This window comes from Geotrypetes seraphini, chromosome 1, assembly GCF_902459505.1.
Source record: "Geotrypetes seraphini chromosome 1, aGeoSer1.1, whole genome shotgun sequence".
NCBI lineage: Eukaryota > Metazoa > Chordata > Amphibia > Gymnophiona > Dermophiidae > Geotrypetes > Geotrypetes seraphini.
The window spans coordinates 169,309,490-169,330,415 of record NC_047084.1 but is presented as its reverse complement, the minus strand read 5'-3'; the positions used below and the strand labels follow the sequence as shown (position 1 = coordinate 169,330,415).

Sequence of the window (20,926 nt, the reverse complement as noted above, 5' to 3'; positions counted from 1 at the left end):
GCAGCACTATTTTTAAAAACCGCCAAAAAGAACATCAAAATGGCAGAGCAAAATGCCAAACACTATCCCCCTATCCACGCTAGCAGTTTTTAACACAGAGAGCCGTGCTGCTCCCGACGGTCATTGAGTTCCTATGAGCATCGGGAGCAGCACAGGCCAGTCAGTGCAGCTCCCCGCGCTAGAAACTGTTAGCACAGTTTCGTAGAAGAGGGGGTATGTATAACATTTTACAAAAATTGAATATTATACAATACATAACCATCAAACCATCGAGTGTGCTAAAGACAAGTGGTTGACTCTTGAAAAAGGCATTTAGGTGCCGAAACATTGGCCGTGTTGAGTCTAGACCCAATAAAGCTTCTTTTAGATGACATATTCCTGGTTGGTGGCTTCTCTTCATCATAACTTTTGTGCTTGGATTTTCATTTATTTATTTATTTAAAAGATTTCTTAACCGCCTATAACTAGGCGATTTTACAAAAAATAATCATATAAAATAAGAAACATACAGCACATATTATACAAATAACAACAGGTCCTTCATATCGGCCATATTTTACAGTGAGTCAATACAGAAACATTCATAATCCAGGAAAGAAAAAAACATTTATTGAAATGCTTCTACAAATGTAATTTTCAGAAGTTTCTTAAACTTCTGCAAATCTACAAGTGATCCAGTCAACTTGTTCCATAGTGTTACCCCTATGAAAGAGATAGCGGGAGGACCTAGTACTTTCATAGTGCACTGATGAGAAACCTGTCAACGACAATTGTACAGCCCCTTCAGATTGCAATGCTCTGAGTGGCTTATAAGGTGCCATAGCTTGTGACAAATAACATGGGATGAATGACCTAGAACACCAACACTACTGCCTTAAAAATAATACGTGATCGTACAGGCAGCCAATGAAGTTTTTTTAAACCACGGGATTATATGGTCGATCTTTCTCAGACCACAAACCACCCATGCAGCAGCATTTTGAATCATCTGCAGAGCTTTGCTTTGTAAGGTTGCAATCCCCCCATTTGTCTGGACCTAGTCTGGTGATTCTAGGGAGAGGAATGGCCAGTATGAAAGAGAAGGTATTGATGCCTCTGAATAGGACTCTGGTGAGACCTCATTTAGAACATTGTGTACAATTCTGGAGACTGAACTTTCAAAAAGATATAAAACAGGATGGAGAAGGCTACTAAAATGGTTGGTGGTCTATGTCATAAGGCGTACGGGGATAGACTTAAAGATCTCAATATGTATACTGTGGAGGAAAAGCAGGAGAGGTGAGATATCAAAGAGACATTTAAATAATACCTATTCAGCTTGCACAGCTTGCTCAGCATACTCTTTTCTTGCTGGGGGGGGGTTTGGATATGGATTGGGTCTCATGGTGTGGGTTTGGGATGGGGTGGGGGTTTGGGCTTTGGAGGGGGTGGGGATTGGGGGGATTCTTTGGTTGGGGTGAAAATGTGTTTGATGGTACGTTTGGTGTTCGCGACCTTGTTGTATTGTCGTGCTGTATTGTGTATTTACTGCTGATGTGCCAATAAAACATGATTTATACTAAATAATACCTATTAGGCATAAATAGGCACGTGGTCAGTGTCTTTTAGTTGAAAGGAAATTTCACAGTGAGAGGGCATAGGATGATGTTAAGATGTGATGGCTCAGGTGCTATCTAAGAAAATACTTTTTTTTTTTTTTTTTACAGAAAGGGTGTTAGATGCATGGAATAATCTTCCGATAGAGGTGGTGGAGACAAAGACTGTGCCTGAATTTAAGAAAGCGTGGGACAGGTATGTGGGAACTCTTATGGAGAGGAGGAGTAGTGGATGCTGCAGAAGGGCCATTTAGCCTTTATCTGTCATCATGTTTCTAGGTTTCTATATTGTGATTAACACAGTAAGTCATGTATACCATCCACTCTAACAGCACAGGAGCACAAAGCCTTATGGTCCTCAGGTGCAAAATAAAACATATTAGAAAGCTAGAAAACTCAAGAAATAAAAATAAATGAAAGCTATGATGTGAACAATAGCAGAGAATATTAGGTAAGGCAGGCAATCCTGCTAAATCCAGCCCACACATCATTTTTAATTGTATTCACTGATTATATATAATTTTGTGTCCTAGCAAACCTAATTCTTTTCTGTTTTTATTTCCTGTTTTAATACCACAAAAACCTGCTAGCTATAGAGATCAGGTTGCCGTGTGCAAGCAACTAGTTCAAAAAATGTATAAATAGATAGAGAGGGAGAGAGAGAGATGCAAACATAGAGTCCAGTGCTATAAACAGACGCTAATTTAATATTTAGCTGCAGGGCTTAATTTGTGCTGTTTTTACTTCCTGCTTTAATACCACAAAAATCAGTTAGCTATAGAGATAAGGTTGCTGTGTACAAGTGCCTATTTCCAAAAATTTATATACTTATGTATATGTATGTGTATATGTAAATATATATAGAGAGATGCAAACACACAGGGCTTGATTCTGCAACAAGCGCCTGCACAACTGGCACCGGTCAATCAAGTACCGGCATCGGTTACAGAATCGCAGCCACGTATAAAGATGACGCTGGAAATGTAGGCCAGGGTTTTACTGGCCTACATTTCTGGCGCCTACTTTACATAAGAATCACGTCCACAGGGACTCCTATCAGCACCTATGGTCACTTCCGGCGCAAGCCTCGCCCACTTTGATCGTAGGCGCTGGAAGGCGCCGCTAGGGACAGGACATTGGTGGTCTGTTCTGTGGGCACCTACATTTTTTTTAAATTAGTTTTTATCGTATATCCTCGAATATAAACCAATCCAGATATAAATCGAGGTAACCTTTTCCACCACCCCATCCCACCCCTGAAAAGAAGGAAAATGGTTGCCTCGAATATAAACCGAGATTAGAAATCCGGGTGATCCTGGTAAGAAAGTCTACAAAGACTAGACATCCATGCCATAAGTTTTAACACAATTTTTTTTTTACTTTAAATATTTTTATTAGCGCAAATCCACAAAACATTTACAGCAGCAGCAGATATTGTTTAAACTTGTATTACTGTAAATGGTTTTGTGGCTAAACAGCTTTTATAAGAACTATTTATGTATGTTGGATTCAAACCCTAGTCATTCTAGTTCAATCTGTTGCCCTAAACACTAGGGGGCTCATAATTTAAAAAAAAAAAAAAAAAATGGCCTAAATCGTTACTTGGACGATCAAAAAGACAGAACGTCCAAGTACCGATAATCAGTCCAAGTACCAATAATCAAAGTTGGTTTTAGATGTATCTAAAACCTGCAGGAGGGAGCTCAAGCCCTCCTGCCGGAAGGCGACCCCCCCACCCCACCCCTCAAATACGAGTAGGAGGGATCCCCCAGCCCCCCCCAAACGGCCCTCCCTAAGCCTGCGCCCCCCCCCCCCCCGACACACAAACCCCAGCCCCCAACACCCCAACTCAACTTACGTTAAGTTGGCCGGCTGGACAGTTCCCAAGCCCATCCGAATGGCAGGCCTAGGGCCCAATTGGGCCAGGTGCCTGAGGCCCTGTCCATAAGAGGGTCCTTAGGCGCCTGGACTAATCGGAATTGGGACCAATCCCTCCTGCCGGTATTTTCGGGAAGGGGGGATCATGAGGGACTTGCACTTTGGCAGGAGGGGTTAGACTCCCTCCTACCGGTATTTTCAGGATTCGGGGGGGGGGGGGGGTCGGGGGCTCGTGCCTTGGCAGGAAGAGTTGGGCTCCCTCCTGCCGGTATTGTTGGGGTTTGGAGGAGGATGGATTTGGCATCTCTCCTGCCATGATCGTTGCAGTGGGGGGGGGATTCTGTAACCGGTGTTGTTTTTGACAGACACCAGTTACAGAATCCAGCTTTTAAGCGAAGGACTGGCCCCTCCTTCGCCTAAAAGGTCTTATTTTGGGCGTTTGGGACTTGGGCAATTTTTTGGTTGATAATGTGTTCTAAGGTTAGACGTAGTGGTGGTCTGGGCGATTAAATTGCTGAACGTAGAGGTAGGTCATTCTCAAAAAAAACCGAAAACCTCATTTTGGATGTTTTCTTTTTGAGAATGGACATTTTCTCTGCTGCTACTTTCAGCGTTTAGGGCCTTAGGCCAAAAGGGGATTTAGACGTCTTGTTATTATTATGCCCCTCCATGCTACTCAAGTTTAGTGCTTCTCTCTAAACAGTTTTAATATCAATAAAGATACTTAGACCAAAAAAAGCTATTTTTTCAGGATAAACAAAGCAAATAATTAACATGTTTAACCAAAAACAGAGTATGTCCAGGTCAAGCTCATTCTCGGTGCTGGTTTGTGTTTGCTTTTCTTCTGCCACAGCCCATTATATATTAACAAAGCTTTGTATGATATACATTCAGGTCCTTTACCGACACACCACAAACATCCATATCTAACACTAGGGATCACTATAATAAATGTCCTGACAAGACGCTGCTTTCTTGCACAAGTGACAGAGGATGGAAGCACTCAATACTTGTACGAAAGGCTCCTCTAACCAATAAAAGAAAAGCAAATTTTAAAGAAATAATTCAAGATTTTTTCTGGAGTGGAAGTAATTTGTTAATGGATTTCTGTCTTGCGTTCGATGTTTTAAGTACATCAGGAAAATGCTGACACTTCCTCTTTAAGTTAAAGAAACTTAATCACTGATCTAAAAAAACAAAGGAGGTGGGAGGAAGGGATGGGAAGGATGTTGCTATCTACAGTCAACATGTGTTTAGCCCTTACAAGGGCAACTAGGTATCGAATGCATCTTGAAACAGAAATGTTTTTAGCTTTGTTTTAAAATGAAGTAGACGTACTCCATATAATCAATACTGAATACTGACCTATTGTATTACTCCCAGCTTTCTATGAAAAAATGAGCCAGATAATTAGGTAACCTCTCAGCTACCGACAGTTCCGAGCTCACTGTCTTTTGACAACCTGGTGTTGTATCATACTAATAAGGTACCGAGACAGCGGCATACCTCAGCTGATGCTCTCGCAGATTGGACAATGCTTCCATTCCATGCAGGTATGAATACACTATCTCCAGGTCCTGAAAACAGATGGAGAGGGAATTGTTAGCATTCTCAGATCAATATACACTAAATTATTGTGCTTTTATCAAATAACAGTAAAAGATACTGTACAGTTTCTCTGATCTATAACCCCTCACAGTACGTTTCCCCAACTTGTTTTCAAATTCCATTAAGTACAGTAAGACAGGGAAGTATAAAAGAATAAAGCACAACCAAAAAGGACTCAGATATTATGAAAAGTCAATGATAATATGAAAACACTTTCACTATGACAAATGCACAATGTCAGGTGGTGCAATAACAGCACAGTTCGGGCTTAATGACAATTTATCAACGGAGGAAAAAGCCTCAGACAAGGGCCCTCCCACCAGTGTTCCCTCTAAGCGGGCGGGTGTTGTGAGCAAACTTTTTTCACCGTGAGCCAAAAATATCGGGCGCCAGCAAGTTATGAGCCAACTCGCCCGATTCTCCTCTCGCCGCCCTGCCATCTGCCGTACGCCTCTTCCGATTGTGCGCTGTGACGAGAAACGTGTGCGCTGCGATGTAATATTTTGTGCGCCAGCGCAGCTTAGCGGGAACACTGGTTCAAATGGTTTTATTTATTTCCCCAAATTTATTTTTGTTATACGCATTGAAAATATTTGATATTGCGTTTAAATCAAAATCTCAATAAACTTGAAACGAGTGCCCGTGAGATTGTGGGAGGGTTAAATACTCAAAACTTAGAAGTTTTTGCTACGCCAGCTTTCTGGTATCTTTACATACAGTGGCGTACCTAGCATATGTAACATCCGGGGCCCATCATTTTTTGGCACCCCCCCCCATCTGTAAGAAAAACATGATTTTTAGTAACAAACCACACGTCACACATGAGTACCTAGGAAAAGGCAGCATCTTACATATTGCAGTGAGCAGTACATCAATACACCCATTGTAAAACTAAACAAGCCAGACCAGCACAGATCAATCCTACACCGTCAATCCTAACAGAAAACACACAGAACACAGAAAACACCTTCGCCTAGTAAGGAATATGTAATCACAAACTAACCCCTCCCTCTTTTACAAAACTGTAGTGTGGATTTTAGCTACGGAGGTAACAGCTCTGATGCTCATAAAATTCTGAGCATCAGAGCTGCTACCACCAAGGCTGGTGCTAAAAACGCTTCACAGTTTTGTAAAAGGGGGGATAAAATAAAAATACATAGACAAAGGTTAAATTGAACCAGCAAGAAGCTGGACTCTGCATACAATGCTTCACAGAAACAGTGACACATGTCTCCTAAAGCAATAAATAAATAGAAATTTTTTTCTACCTTTGTCTTCTGTGGTTTCTCCTTTCCTCATCTTCTTGTAACTCTCTTCCTTCCATCCACTGTCTGCCGTCTCTCTTCCCCTATATGGCATCTTCTCTCCTTCTATGCCCCTTCCAGAAACTGTATGCCTCCCCCTTCCATCTCTCCTTTCACCCCATTGGTCTGGCATCTCTCTCCTCGCCTTCCCTCTCCCACACCTCTCCTCATAGTCTGGTATCTCCCCTTCCCTGATTCTCTGGCATCTCTCTCCTTTCCTTTTCTTCCATCTTTCGTTCCCCCTCCATGCTCTCACATCTCCCCCTTCCTTTTCCCTTAGACTGGCATACCTTCCTCCTATGCTCCAAGCCCTGGCATCTCCTTTAATTCCCTCCCTCATCTTCCTTCTCCCTCCAGCTGGGTACCGCAACACTCTTCCCTGCAGCTCTGCACTTCCCCACAATTGCCATGCTTCGGTTCCTCTTCTTCCTTCCTTCCTCCTCCCCCCCCCCCCCGCGGGACCCTGCGGCACCATCAACTCTTACTCCCTCTAATGTCGGCCCTGCAGCTCCAGACTTCCTCGCACCTTCTCCCCTCCCCCTTTGGATCGCTATTATTTTAAATGTTATAGCCGCAGAGCTGTATCCATCAGTGGAGATGTCTAACCTCGGCCTGCCCCGGAACTCTTACTGCAGCAGCCGCCCGTCTAGGCAGGAACAGGAAGTCACTGTTGCAGTAAGAGTTCCGGGGCAGGCCGAGGTTAGACATCTCCACTGATGGATACAGCTCTGCGGCTATAACATTTAAAATAATAGCGATCCAAAGGGGGAGGGGAGAAGGTGCGAGGAAGTCTGGAGCTGCAGGGCCGACATTAGAGGGAGTAAGAGTTGATGGTGCCGCAGGGTCCCGCGGGGGGGGGGGGGGGGGGGAAGGAAGGAAGAAGAGGAACCGAAGCATGGCAATTGTGGGGAAGTGCAGAGCTGCAGGAGCTGTTATAGCCTCCCCTTACCTTTGCGACGCGTGTGTGCGCTGTGAAGAGAAACTTGTGCGCTGCGATATAATATTTTGTGCGTGAGCGCAGGCCAACGCAGCTTAGCGGGAACACTGCCTCCCACCTCCACAAAAGTGAGGCAGCAGATTTGTGAAACGCTGGCCACCGTTGGTGTTACCGATCAACAGAAGATAAGTTGAAAAGCATTTTCTTCTATCTTCTTTAAGCACAGCACAGAGCTTTTTTTCATTTAAAGAAGGTTTTTTTTGCCAATGAGGTGATCGCTTAACCACCTTGAAACCACTTTTGTGGAGGTGGGAGGACCCTTGTCTGAGGCTTTTTCCTCCGTTGATAAATCGTCATTAAGCCCGAACTGTGCTGTTATTGCACCACCTGACATTGTGCATTTGTCATAGTGAAAGTGTTTTCATATTATAAAGAATAATGCACCAACATAATCACATGCGATATAAAGGCTGAACACAGCAGGAGCAGGAATGAAACCAAGATTGTTCGCAGGAATGAAACCAAGATTGTTCGTTCTTGCTAAGAAGTTGGCAAGTTTGCCAAGCAGCAGCAAACACACAAACTTCTGCTGCTAATAGACTGTGGCAGCAGCTCCACAGGGAAGCAAGTGATCTACACAAACAAGTTGAGAAATGGCAGAGCGCCCTGTTCTCAAAAATGTATCGGCGTACCATTTCAAGCCCTTGCAGTGCACTCCCTCATAATGCACTGGATTTTAAGATGTACACTCTATACCAGTGTTCTTCAACCACCGATCCATGGACCAGTGCCGGTCCACAGGGCCAGCATGTGCATCAGGCCCAAAATAGTGTTCTTCAACCGCCGGTCCACGGTGCAATCAATGCGGTGTTATCTTCGAGCCAGCTCCCTCTTCCTAACTGATTCAGTGCACAAAGCCACCACAGGCAGTGGCTCCTACGGGCATCCTGCGCCTGAACCGGAAGCCTTCTCTATGATGTTGCAACGTCAGAGGGAAGGCTTCCAGATGAGGCACGGGACGTGCAAAGTGCAATTAGTACTGTTATGGGGGCGGGGTCTGGGGTGGAGATTGGGTAGAGATGGGCGGGATCTGGCCTACGACTTAGCCCAGTGACAGAATAATTATTTTATTTCTGCCGGTCCATAGGTGTAAAAAGGTTAAAAAACACTGCTCTAAACGGCAGACATCTCGGGCAGCTGTACTTCTAAAGCAGTGTATCGCAAACTGTGTGCCGTGGCACCCTAGTGTGCTTCCAAGAGATTTCAGGTGTGCCACAGCACACTGGGGAGGAGGAGAGGTGCCGGCTGACCGCCTACAGGACATATCTCTTGCGGCAATCAGCCGATGCCTCTCCTCTCTGGCCCTCTTCCCTGCTAGCACCCGCGGGGCCCGTCTGGAGGGCCTTCACGCATGCACAGACGTTGACATGCATGTGACATTATCATAGTGACATCCGCACACTTTAGGATGCCTCGTGCCGCAGCCACTATGTTTAGTGCATTGCGGCTTGAGACAGTTTGCCGGGCACTGATCTAAAGGAACACAGAACTTCCACAGCTTTGCTAGAAATTCAGGAGAAAATGGACATTATTCTAGAGGCTTCCCATCAAACTCCACTGCAGGCTGCAACCGACACAGTTTGGGCTGATGGAAGGGGAATGGAACATGGAAGCCCTCCAAGAACAGTGGATGATAATTTGGATCTTTTGTCTCATTACACTCCATCTGACATGTCGTCATGTTGCGCTTCTCACATTTGGTCTCATAAATGGAGACATTCTGAATTTCCCTTACGAGAGAAAAATGGAACATATGATAGTAAAAGCCTTTAACAGACCCATGAAGGGAACACAAAGCTAAAGTCATTGACAAGTTTTTAAAAATGTTGTTAACAAGCTGCAGATTCCTCCAGAAGCACTAAAAGGTAGCAATCAAACACTGACCTTCAGTAAGTTTGCCATAACCGGTGCAATCCTCTGCCCTTCAAACATTTTTCAGTACATACAAATGGCTTCAATAATCTTGACTTGAGTTTCCTTTGTGGATTTATTGGCTCCTGTTCTACCCTGCATTTATGTATGGGTGACGTTTTATAACCTTTTTCATAGATGCTTTATAAACTTTTACAGCAGACAAGAGAGCTGCTCGGTGTGAAACTACGATTTGAAGATAGGTGAGCTGAGTGGAGGAGGGGGATAAGGAAGCAGCAGAAGCTCCAAACAACGGAGTGAAAAGGGCCCTGGGGTTCGGAGGAGCAGGGGGTTCAAGATCTGAATCTGCCACTTTGTCCCAGTAAGAAGGGAAGAGCGAGCAGATGCCAGGAAAGATTGGATTGACTTGGATTTATTAATTTGATATACCGTACATTAGTGTCAAGGTGGTTTACAAAGCAGATACGAGAGGAGTGGCTCCTTCAACACTCCAAGTCACAGATAGCGGCTGGGAAAGAGGAGACCGGGGAAGAAAAATGGCAGCTCTGGGCAGAATACACTAAGGGCCTCTTCTATTAAACCGCGCTAGCAGTTTCTAGTGCGGGGAGCCGCGCTGAATGACCCGCGCTGCTCCCGACGCTCATACAGTGCTTCATCTTTTTGTGGCTGTGACCTCATGATTGTGGCCAAACAAAACTGTGTGACACCCCCTTCCCCCCATAGGGGCAGAATAAAAATGCAACTATGGTGAGGTTACCCAGGTAAGTCACCTCCAAAAGCAGGTTTTGTTACCCCCATTTGGGGTGCAGCCCACAGTTTGGGAAGCTCTGCTCTAAGAAAATTTATCGTCACCATTTTTTTTAACCCTGGGTTGAGCCACTCCATCTGCTTCCTATCCTTAGCACTTATCTTTCAAAAGTAGCATAAGCTTTTCCTAGCATACGCTCCAGTCAAACTTTCCACTGAAGCAGAAAACCACCATGAGTTATCCTATATCATTAGGGTATGGTCTACAATGCCAGGAATCATAGGAAATGTACTTCAAAATGCCACTCAAGGTCTCTGACGGAGTACTCATTACATTAGCTTAGAACAGGGATTTTTTTTTGGGGGGGAGAGGGATCATGTGATGCAAGGCATCTAAAAGGCAGCAGCAGAAATAAGTTCCATGAAGGGCTTATAAAAATAATCTACTAAAAATTGGTCTTCTAGGGTAAATATTCTTTGTATTGAAGGAGACAGTGCCTCTGGAGAATACGGGAACAGGAAAATTTGAACTTCAGTGCGGCAGAGACAAGGCATGCTCGCAAAGACCCCTTTCTGTAAAAAACTATTCCCTAAGATTACTCCAGAGCCTATCGCCTCTTAACTTCATCCTATGCCCTCTCATTTCAGAGCTTCCTTTCAAATGAAAAGAGATATGCCTAACACGCATTTATGCCATGTAGGTATTTAAATATCTCTAACGGGCTGCCTTCTCTCGCCACTACTTTTTCTACTTTCTACAAAATCTCTGGTACTTAAAATTAGCCAAAGTAATCTCCAACCCCTCCCACTGGTGCTTCTTTCTCTTGTCTTCTTGTTCTCTCTCTCCCTCCCATCAACTTCCCTCCTGCAGGGGCTTCTCGTTCTCTCTTCCTTCCTCCAACCCTCCTCCCTTGGGTGCTTCTCTATCTCCCCCTCCCCCACAGGTACTACAGTCCAACCCCCCTCCCCCAGCATGATCCTGTAGCATGGGCTCTCTCCAGCCCCGGTCCACCCCACAATTCAGCAGTAGATCAGGTGACTGGCATAACCTGAGCTGACCTGGCACCTAGTGTGTCTTTGCGTTTGAGTCTTCTCTGCCACAACATCAGGATCTGGTGGCTTGGAAAGTAAAAGTCATCTTTTTGTAAATGATATACTACTTGACTTGGACCAAGCACCCAAACATTTGGGCATTGCTCTTCAAATAGTACAGAAATTTGGAAACTTTTTGGAACTCAGTCAACTGTTACAAATCAGAACTGCCGTCCCTTTTGGAGAGTAGAGGGGGGGAACCATGGCATCACTCCCTAATGATCTCACTGATGCACAAGCCTAAGAGATATCTGGGGATTTACTTAAGTACCTACCATTATCAGGGAAGAAATGCCCTGATTAGGATGATTCTACTGCCTAAATTATATTCTTTGCAGATGGTGCTAATATGGATGGCACGCAAAGAGGAATGTCTTTTTCACAGTAACATAATAAATGACAGCTGCATGATGGGACGTTGGGCGCTTCTCTGCCTTATTATTGTGACTGTTTTGTTGTATTTGTATTGCTATTTATAACTGTGTATGTATTTGTTGTGACCTGCTTTGATGTAAAGCAGGATACAAATAACTAAACTATACCCTAAAAACATAGCAGTTGATAAGTCATTGATGCCCTCTCCAGCCCATCTGTGACATAGAGCATAAAAGTCTGGCCAGCACTGGCCTTACTTCCCAACTACTGGATTTGCTGTTGTAAGCACCAATCCGACCCGTCATAACACATCAACAGCCATTTTAAGTTTTGTTGTAATTCCATCCTTTCTAGGATCCTCTATATTCATCCTACACATTTTTTAATTCAGTCACCTCTTTTGTCCCCATCTCTACCAAGAAAGTATTCCAGACATCCATCACCCACTCTTGTCGGAAAGCATAACCTTATGTTACTCCTAAGTTTGACACTCTGCAACTTCAATTCATTTCCTCTAGTTCCACCCTCTCTCATCTCTCAAAAATAATTTGTTTCTGTATTAATAGTTTTCACTTATTTAAATGTCTGTACATATCTTCCCAATTCCTCCTTTCCTCTAGAGTCTACATATTCAGGACAATCTCCTCTCATACAGCTTTTGGCACAAATCCTATACTATTGTTGTTGCCATTCTCAGAACCGTTTCAAGTCTTTATGTCCTTACTAATATTTGCTTCCACAACTGAACAGAGTGCTACAAGTAAGCCCTCACTAATGGCTTGTAACAGGGGGCATTAATACCTCCTCCCTTCTGATGGTCATACTTCTCTCTGAGTAGCCAAGCGTCATTCTGCCTTTGGCCTCCGCCTTGTCACACTGCTTTGCCACCTCGAGATCCTCAGACACTATTACACCAATTTTCCTCTCCTGTTCCATGCTCATCAGCCTTTCGCCCTTTATCATACACACATCTCCTTTGGATTTCTACACATCACTCTGAACTCCTCTACATTAAATTATAACTGCCTGTCATTTCACATAGGTCAGAATTGGAGCAGGATTTGGACCCATACATAAATCTTTTGAATTTTCAGCCTATATATATATCAGACAACAGTTATAGAAATTAGTAGGTATAAATATGTACAGGTACTTTTCCTGGAATAATTTTCTAATGATTTAAATGTTGTACTAAAACATTTAAATCACAGAGCCATATAGGCACACCTTTTTTTCTCTCCCTTTATCTTTTTCCTTTTTTGAATAATTGAATAGGTCTTTCTGTATGTTATGGAGATCTTTTCCTTTTTATGTATTTGTTTTGTTAGCCGCTGAGAACTGTTGTAAGCTTCGGTGGGACATCAAATTTTAATAAAGAAACACAAATTTAAAAAATGTGATCATCAAGCTCCCAAGGTATTAAATAAGCATCCATTCATAGGTACTAATAAAATGTATTAAAGAATTAATTTTTGGAAATGCAAATTTCTTACAGAAAAATAAGCATTATGATGACACCTAGTGGTCACTCCCAGGGTGCATGCATATCATGTTTCAGAAAGAACTACGTTTGAGTCCATTGACCAAGAACAGTTGCTGTAATAGCTTAGGATTCAGAAAATTAGAAAACCACCTAGAGGCTCATAGCACCATAGGGTGCGCCAGGCTGAATTTTGTTTTATACCAAAAAGCCCACAAAAGTAGAAGGAAACAGCTGAGGATAGAATAAAATACAATAAATTACTACTAGTACTACAATTCATTTTACAGTATTATTAGATGGCCAAATTTGTGTCCTTGTTCAACAAAAGCTTTTCATACTCAATCAGCTATGCTAAAACATGCCCTGAAAAAAAAGAGAGTTAAATACCACAACTTTTTCTCCAAGGGTGTATAAAGCTATTTTGACTTCTCTACAATACAGCACCCTGACTAACTGACCAATTAAACCAAGCTTTATAACCTGCAAAAACTCTTAATAGGATGATTGAGTGCATAGGGAAAGGAATGGCCAGTAGTAAAAAGGAGGTATTGATGCCCTTGTATAAGACACTCAGATCCTTTTCTTGGGCACTAACCCCAAAGATGATCTGGTAATTGTAATTTGGGTTATTCTTCCCAATGTGCATCACTTTGCATTTTTGCACATTAAAATTCATCTGCCACTTGGATGCCCAGTCTTCCAATTTTTCACAATCTGCATGTGTTTTAACAACTTTGAACAGTTTAGTGCAAATTTAATCACCTCACTTGTTCCAATTTCCAGATCATTTATAAATAAATTAGGTAGCACCGGTCCCAGTACAGATCCCTGCGGCACTCCACTGTTTACTCTGCTTCACTGACTTAGGTCATAACAAATTTATAAACTTGCCAGGTATTCAATATGCACCTTTTCAATACCAGCATCAAAATTTTAACTCTCACCTAATATTCCAAAGACAGCCAATGAATACCATACAATTTAAATATCAATGAGTCATACTTTTGTGCCCTCTCAATTTTGCTACTTTATTTTATAGTATCTGCAACCTCTTTAGGAATCACACAGCCTAACCTAAATACACTACATTGCAATACAACCACTGGTACAGTAATAATTCATTTATGATATAAAAGTAGAGAGACCTACACACAAATAAGTATGAGTTCTAAAAAAACTGCCAAATTGATTACAACTCTGTTTTCCTCAACATTAACAGGTAAACAACCACATTACCATTCATTTTAATGCAGTGTGCAGTCACATTTACTGTGCAACACCTGCATTCAAACACTTTTCTGCATTTCATAGTTTATGTTTATTAAAATTTGATATTCTACTCAACCAGTGTTTGGCAAAGCTGCATCAGGGCAGACTTAGAAACATAGGGCTCCTTTTATCAAGGTGTGGTAGGTGGTTAACGCACGGAATACCGCGCGTTCAACCGCCTGCCGCGCTAGTCGCTTACGCCTCCATTGACTAGGCATTAGTTTTTTGGCTTGCCGCGGGGGTTAGCGCGTGATGAAATGTCCGATGCACTAACCCCCGTAGTGCACCTTGATAAAAGGAGCCCATAATCTTTGGCACTTCACTCACTGGTGAGCACGGAGGAGAAGTGCTGAAGATTATGTTTGTAAGTCTGCCCTGACACAGCTTTGGCCACCATCAACTGTTCACATGAAGTTAACTATGTTTTTGCAGTGACCAGCTAGCTGGCTGAAGACATGGGATATGCTGGCCAAGATAAATGTTAGAATTTTGCAAGAACAATACGAACGTTGATTTTGATGTTTTGAATGGCACTAGAGTTCAACAGTATTTTTTTGAGCTCATAACTTTGTGAAAAAAAAAAAACTGAATAAAAATCAGTGTTAAACAAGGCAAACTTTATATCAAATTTGATGAACACATAAAATAATTTTGATTGGAGGTGAGGAGGTTTTTATGCTGATGAGGTTGCTCCTTAGATTTAATGGATCTGCTTGCAAAAAAAAAAGGTAAGCTACAGCAGAAAGGAGTCTGAGGCTTTTCCTCCTCTTCCTAGAATCAATCATTGGAAGTAATCCTCAAAACTGATCATCTTTTTCTATCACAGATATCATTGATATCACATTTTTGATATTACAAGGGGTTGTTGAGGTTGGTGATTTATTCTTTACCCTTGGCTTGTTATTTTTTTGGTTCACTAAATAGTGGGGTTCCCCAGGGTTCTGTACTGGGACTGCTGCTTTTTAACATTTATCAGTGATCTAGAGATGAGAATACCTAGCGGGATCATGAAATTTGCTGATGACACAAAGTTCAAAGTTACTAAATAGCAACAGGATTGTGAAAAGATTGCAAGAGGATCTTGTGAGACTGGGCGTCAAAATAGCAGATGACATTTTATGTGAGTGAGTTGAAAGCGATGCATGTGGGAAAGAGGAACCCAAACTATAGATACCGTATTTTTCACTCCGACGCACTTTTTCTATCCCCAAAAAGGGGTTGGAAATAAGGGTGCGTCTTATGGAGCGAATACCCAACTTCCTCCCTCCCCTCCCCCCAGTTACCTTTTTATTCATTTCATCACCTTCTCTCGCTAGATACGGTGGCTGCCTGCCAGGAGAGACTGCCTGGGAGTTTGGAGGCCTGCCTGCTTGAGGGGGTTGCCTGGGGGGCTGCCTGGGAGGGGGGAGGCCTGTTTCCTTGCTTACCTGGGGGGAGCTGCCTGGGAGGGGAAGGCCTGCCTGCCCACCTAGGGGCTGCCGGGAGGGGGATGCCTGGGAGGGGAGAGGCCTGTTTGCTTTCTTGCTGGGGGGGGCTGCCTGGGAGGGGGGAGGCATGCCTGCCTGGAGGGGCTGCAAGGGAGGGGGAAGGTCTGCCTGCATGCCTGGGGGGGAGGCCTGGGACGGGGAGGCCTGCCTGCGTGCCCTGTCCCTACCTGCCTGCCAGCCACTAGGCCTGTCTGCCATGTCCCTGTCCCGACCTACCACTAGACCACCAGAAGGGGAACAGGGTACAGAGCCTGGCAGGGAGGGGGAACAGGGTGCAGAGCATGGCAAGGAGTGTGGGGTTGGGTGCAGAGCCTAGCAGGGAGAATTTGGTTCAGAATGGTTTTTTTCTTATTTTCTTCCTCTAAATCTAGGATGCGTCTTATGGTCAGGTCCATCTTATGAAGCAAAAAAAAATATGGTGAGTTATGACACCTTACCAGGAAATGAAGGTAAAGGGGGGAAAAAAAGATTCCATTGACATCAACAGTATAACACGTGATACAACCAGGACCTTTAAAATACCTTTTCAGTACACTTGTGTAGAATGTGAGACTATCTGTAAACTAGTGATTGATAAAGAACTCAAAGATACTCCAAAACCCTGAACTTGTCTAGCAGAAACCAAGGAAAGGAAATTATAAAGAAAGAATACATTTTACCTCCTTTATAATATTTATTTAAAATTGCTAAGTCATTTTATCTAACAAAATAGGTCTAGGTGGCATTTAATCTAAGAAATTAAAAGAAAAGAATATTATATCAATAGGAAAATTAATACAAGCATAAAGACAAAACATTCAAAAAGAATTAAATGACATCCCACAACAGATGAAAATGCTGGGTGATCTGATATCAGAGGGACATTCCCTAGTTATCAAACTGTGCCAGCTCAGAGAAAGTAAAATAAATGGATCTTCTAGAGCAGTGTTTCTCAACTCGGTCCTGGAGGTTTTCAGGATATCCACAATGAATATGCATGAAAGAAATTTGCATACAAAGGAGGCAATGCATGCAAATCAAGTTTATGCAAATTCATAATAGATATCCTGGAACCATGAATGGCAAGGGGGTACTCCAGGACCAAGTTGAGAAACACTGCTCTAGAGCAACCTGAATTTCTTATAAGCCAGCGCAGGACGTGAAAAAGGAAGGCTATGCAATAATGCTGGGGCTGAAAAAATAGAAGACCCTAGTGAGATGTACCATGGCTTATCCTTTAGGGTAGAAGACAAAACTTCCTCCAAAATGGCCCTGACAAATTACTATCCCTTCTGGCCCAGATATTGAATATTATAATGCCCGACACCAGGGAATGATGCAGAAAGAGCCTGCTTAAGGCACTACAAGAGTGCCTGACAAAATTGTGGCTCTAGAACAATTGTGGTACCCATACCATGGAATCAACTTCCTCAGGTATGCAATGGGGGAGGAACAGATCCTATTCCCAAAAAGAGCATTACATGTATGATCCTCTCCTACCCAATCAAAGAATCACATTCCCCAGAAAATGGATACCATGACAGAAATGGAAACCTCTACTGAACGTTGCAACTCAGAAGAGGATGAGATTTGGGGGATTACGTGGGTCACCCAACATAGAGAATGACACGGGGACAAAGTTGTCCCCATCCATGAAGGACAGTGTACAGCAGTAGTTAAAGCTACAGCCTCAGCACCCTGAAGTTGTGGGTTCAAACCCATGCTGCTCCTTGTGACCCTGAACAAGTCACTTAATCCCCCCATTGCCCCAGGTACGTTAGATAGATTGTGAGCCCACTGGGACAGACAGACAGAGAAAAATGCTTAAGTACCTGAATAAATTCATGTAAACTGTTCTGAGTTCCCTTGGGAGAACAGTATAAAAAAATTGAATAAATAAATAAATAAACTCAATTTCCCCGTCCCTATGAGTTTTGTTACTATCACTGTCCCTGCCCCATTCCTGTAAGCTCTGTTTTAACCACACAAACCTCTAACACATATGATTTCAAAGTGTTTGAGGCTTGTGTAGATGGGGATGGAGCTTGCAGGAATGGGGCAGGGAAAGGAAAAGAACTCGCAGGAAAATGAGTTCCTGCAGGGACGGGGAAAAATTTGTCCCCATGTCATTCTCTACCCAAAAGCTCCCCTGAAGCTCCTGCATTGTGAGGGGGGCAGTAGGATCTGGTGGTACTACTTAACCCCGTTTCCACAAACCTCACGTTGTCTGCTTACTATCAGCTGCCATAACCAGGCACAGTAAAAAGATGCCTCTAAAAATAGCCACAACTTTCAGTGGCTCTCTCTTGAAACTGCAAAAAAGTTGAAGAATCTTCTGGTTCTTGTTTATGCAGAAAGGGCTGCTGCTGTAATTTATTCCCTCTGTCTGACTACCTGAATTTATTTTTTTTTTAATTCTACAGAAGGCTAGAGGAGGGAGATATGCTCTCCAACAAGGCCCTAAAGGAACCTCTGCCAAACAGAATCACTAACTGAAGGTCTGTGACTATAGAGGGGCAGTGAACCCCTCCAGGCTCAACTAGAAGAAGGATCATAATCAGATTCTTGAAGCCTACACTGATAAGTCTCAAACACCTGACACCACAAAAACACCTGCTGCTGCGATCAGATCTGTGCCATCTGCTGGAGGCAGAGAAATACTGACAAGATCCTGGCTGTACCAACTGTTATACTGAGAACATAAACATTTTTTTCTCTGCCTTCACCTGCTGGTAAGGGGTTATTAACCTACTAGTCTGAGCTGTTCTAGCAAGATAAGGAAACAAAAAAATTAAATTTTTGTTTAATTGATTAAAGGGATCTTGGCATACATAATACTACCATGTTTCCCCGAAAATAAGACAGTGTCATATTAATTTTGGATCCAAAAAATGCATTAGGGCTTATTTTGGGGGGATGTCTTATTTTTTTCATGTACAACAATCATCTCTCCCTTCCTTCTCCTCCACCCCAATTCTTCCTCTTTCCGTTCTCCTCACCCCCATGTGCAGCGTCTTTCCTCCCCTGTCAACTCATCCCCTTGTGCAGCAGAACCCCACTGACCCTCCCACTGTGAGACTGATATACCTCTGCTCCGAGGCCTCCAAAAACAGCAGCAACGGCAGCTGTTTTTGGAGGACTCAGAGCAGAGGTATGTCAGGTCTCACCGGGATGGGGATCGATGAATTGATGAGTCTAATGTTTTCAGCGAATCGAGTAGTACTAGTGGCAGGGATGGATTCTGGGAGTGACGCGGACATCTGGGACGGGGGGAGTCGATCTTAACTAGGGCTTACTTTTGGGGTATGGCTTATATTAGGAGCATCTTTAAAAATCATGCTAGGGCTTATTTTCAAGGAAACACGGTACTAGGTACAACAATGCCTATTAATAATAATAATAATAATAATAACAACTTTATTTTTGTATACCGCCATACCCAGGGAGTTCTAGGTGGTTCACATCAATTAAACAGATTTACAAGCAACCAAGTCGTTGAGGTAAGCATGAAGGGGTTGTACAAGTCATTGGAGTTTGGTTGGGAGAGAATAATAAGAAGGAGTAAAGGGAGAGTTCAGATCGTTGGTGGGAGGGGTGAGAGAAGTGGAAGAAGGGGGGATTAGGGATTCTGTCTGTGGAATAAATGAGTTTTGTGAAGTTTTCTGAAATCGAGGTAGGTGGGGGCCTCTCCCTGTCAACCCTGAGGAGCTATGGAAATTTACTTCAGCTACCAGAAGCTGGCCTCTGCTTGGCCATTGCAAAGTATGTGTCTGTAATGTTCAGAAGGTATTCTGTCAATGCACTTTTGCATCGTGATTTGGAAAGAATTTCAAAGACAGCAGAATCTATTTTGCCCTGCCACTCTATCTCAGGAGGGAACTATTTGAAGAATAGTTGCAACAAGCTCTTCTTCTTCTAATCTTCTTCCAAAAAGCTCACTGTAATGCAAAAGTGCATTCATAGAATTTCATGCAGGCCAGTGCACCAAGAACAAAGCCAACCACAGATTTACAATATCCCCCCTCTCCCAATCAAAACAAGAATCTGGTATAAAATAATTTGTGAACCTTGTGTTAAACAATAGAAGACCAAAAAAACTGGAGGCGATACCAGGGCAGGATTAATTTGTCAAGGGTCCCTAGGCAAAAAAGTCCACTGGGCTCCCCTGCCCCACCCCCATTTATTTACCCATTTTCTTTCTTCTTCTTTTTTTAACATCTTATTTATTTCTGCAGCTGAGTTTACAGAGGTTTCAAACAATTTGAAATGTTTTATTCCCTTCATTTTGCTCTTTTGTTTCACTCAATGTAAAAATATTTATTCATCAGATAAAAAAAAATTCACTGGTTTGTTGAAATGGTGCAAGTTTTCCATACCACTGCCTTGAAAATAAATATTTTTTTTCTTAGTCTTTTGATTGCATTACTTCTGGAGAATAGACTGGTCAATAAATTCATTTTGCTCCACTTCCACTTTAGATAGGGCTTCGTAATCAATTCGATACCTTTCCGGTTGCATCTTTTTCTCTGCTATTAATGCATGCAGCTATTGCTGTTGTGCTTCTCTTTGCTATTGATTTGAGCAAATTTCTGGCACCAATCGCCTTCATTTTCAGCTCGTTTTGCTAGTTAATCAACAAATTCAATTAAGCCCCCAACTATATACATTTTTTAACTGCCCTATTTTGTCTTCGAACTCCCTGCATTCTTCTTTGAGTTCTGTTGTTTGCTGTGCAACATCTGGATCCAAAATCTACAATTTGTTCAACTCATCGAAGTACAGACCCACATCTCCCAGAATGTCTTTGGCCATAGTTATCGTAAAATCCACTTCTCCTTTAGATGCAGCCGGCTGCCATCCACGGGGTCCAGAGCTTTCCTCCCCCCGTGACGCCTTAACACCCCCCCCCCCCCCCACCAGTCATGATGTAATGAGAAGGGAAGCCGGCGTGCACAGTGTTAGAGTGAGCTGAACCCAGGCAGGGGGGCTCTAACACTGCACGCACCGGCTTCCCTTCTCCTATGAGACAGGAATGACGTAGCTTCCTGTTCAGAGGAGAAGGGAAGACGCCGCACACAGTGTTAGAGCCCCGCAGCCTGGGTTCAGTCTGCTTGCGGGTGGTGGGCAAGAGGGAAGCGAGGACGTGGAAGCGAGGGAAGCTGACCTCACCAGGCAGTTGGAGGCCCCCTGCCCTGTTTGCTCCCCCCTAACGCTGGCCCTGAGGCCCCCCTAATATTTTC

At 43.2% G+C, this 20,926-nt stretch overlaps 1 protein-coding gene and 1 pseudogene across 4 annotated transcripts in view; both read right to left on the bottom strand.

Annotated features, from left to right (window-relative positions):
- Positions 1-20,926, bottom strand: part of RAPGEF2 (Rap guanine nucleotide exchange factor 2) — a 651,997-nt gene that overhangs the window by 452,395 nt on the left and 178,676 nt on the right. For all 4 annotated transcript variants that reach the window (XM_033941499.1, XM_033941509.1, XM_033941490.1 and 1 more), the window contains exon 2: positions 4,980-5,050. In XM_033941499.1, the coding sequence (XP_033797390.1) occupies positions 4,980-5,050 (71 nt within the window). The remainder of the gene's footprint in view (positions 1-4,979; positions 5,051-20,926) is intronic.
- Positions 20,109-20,498, bottom strand: LOC117359199 (annotated as a pseudogene).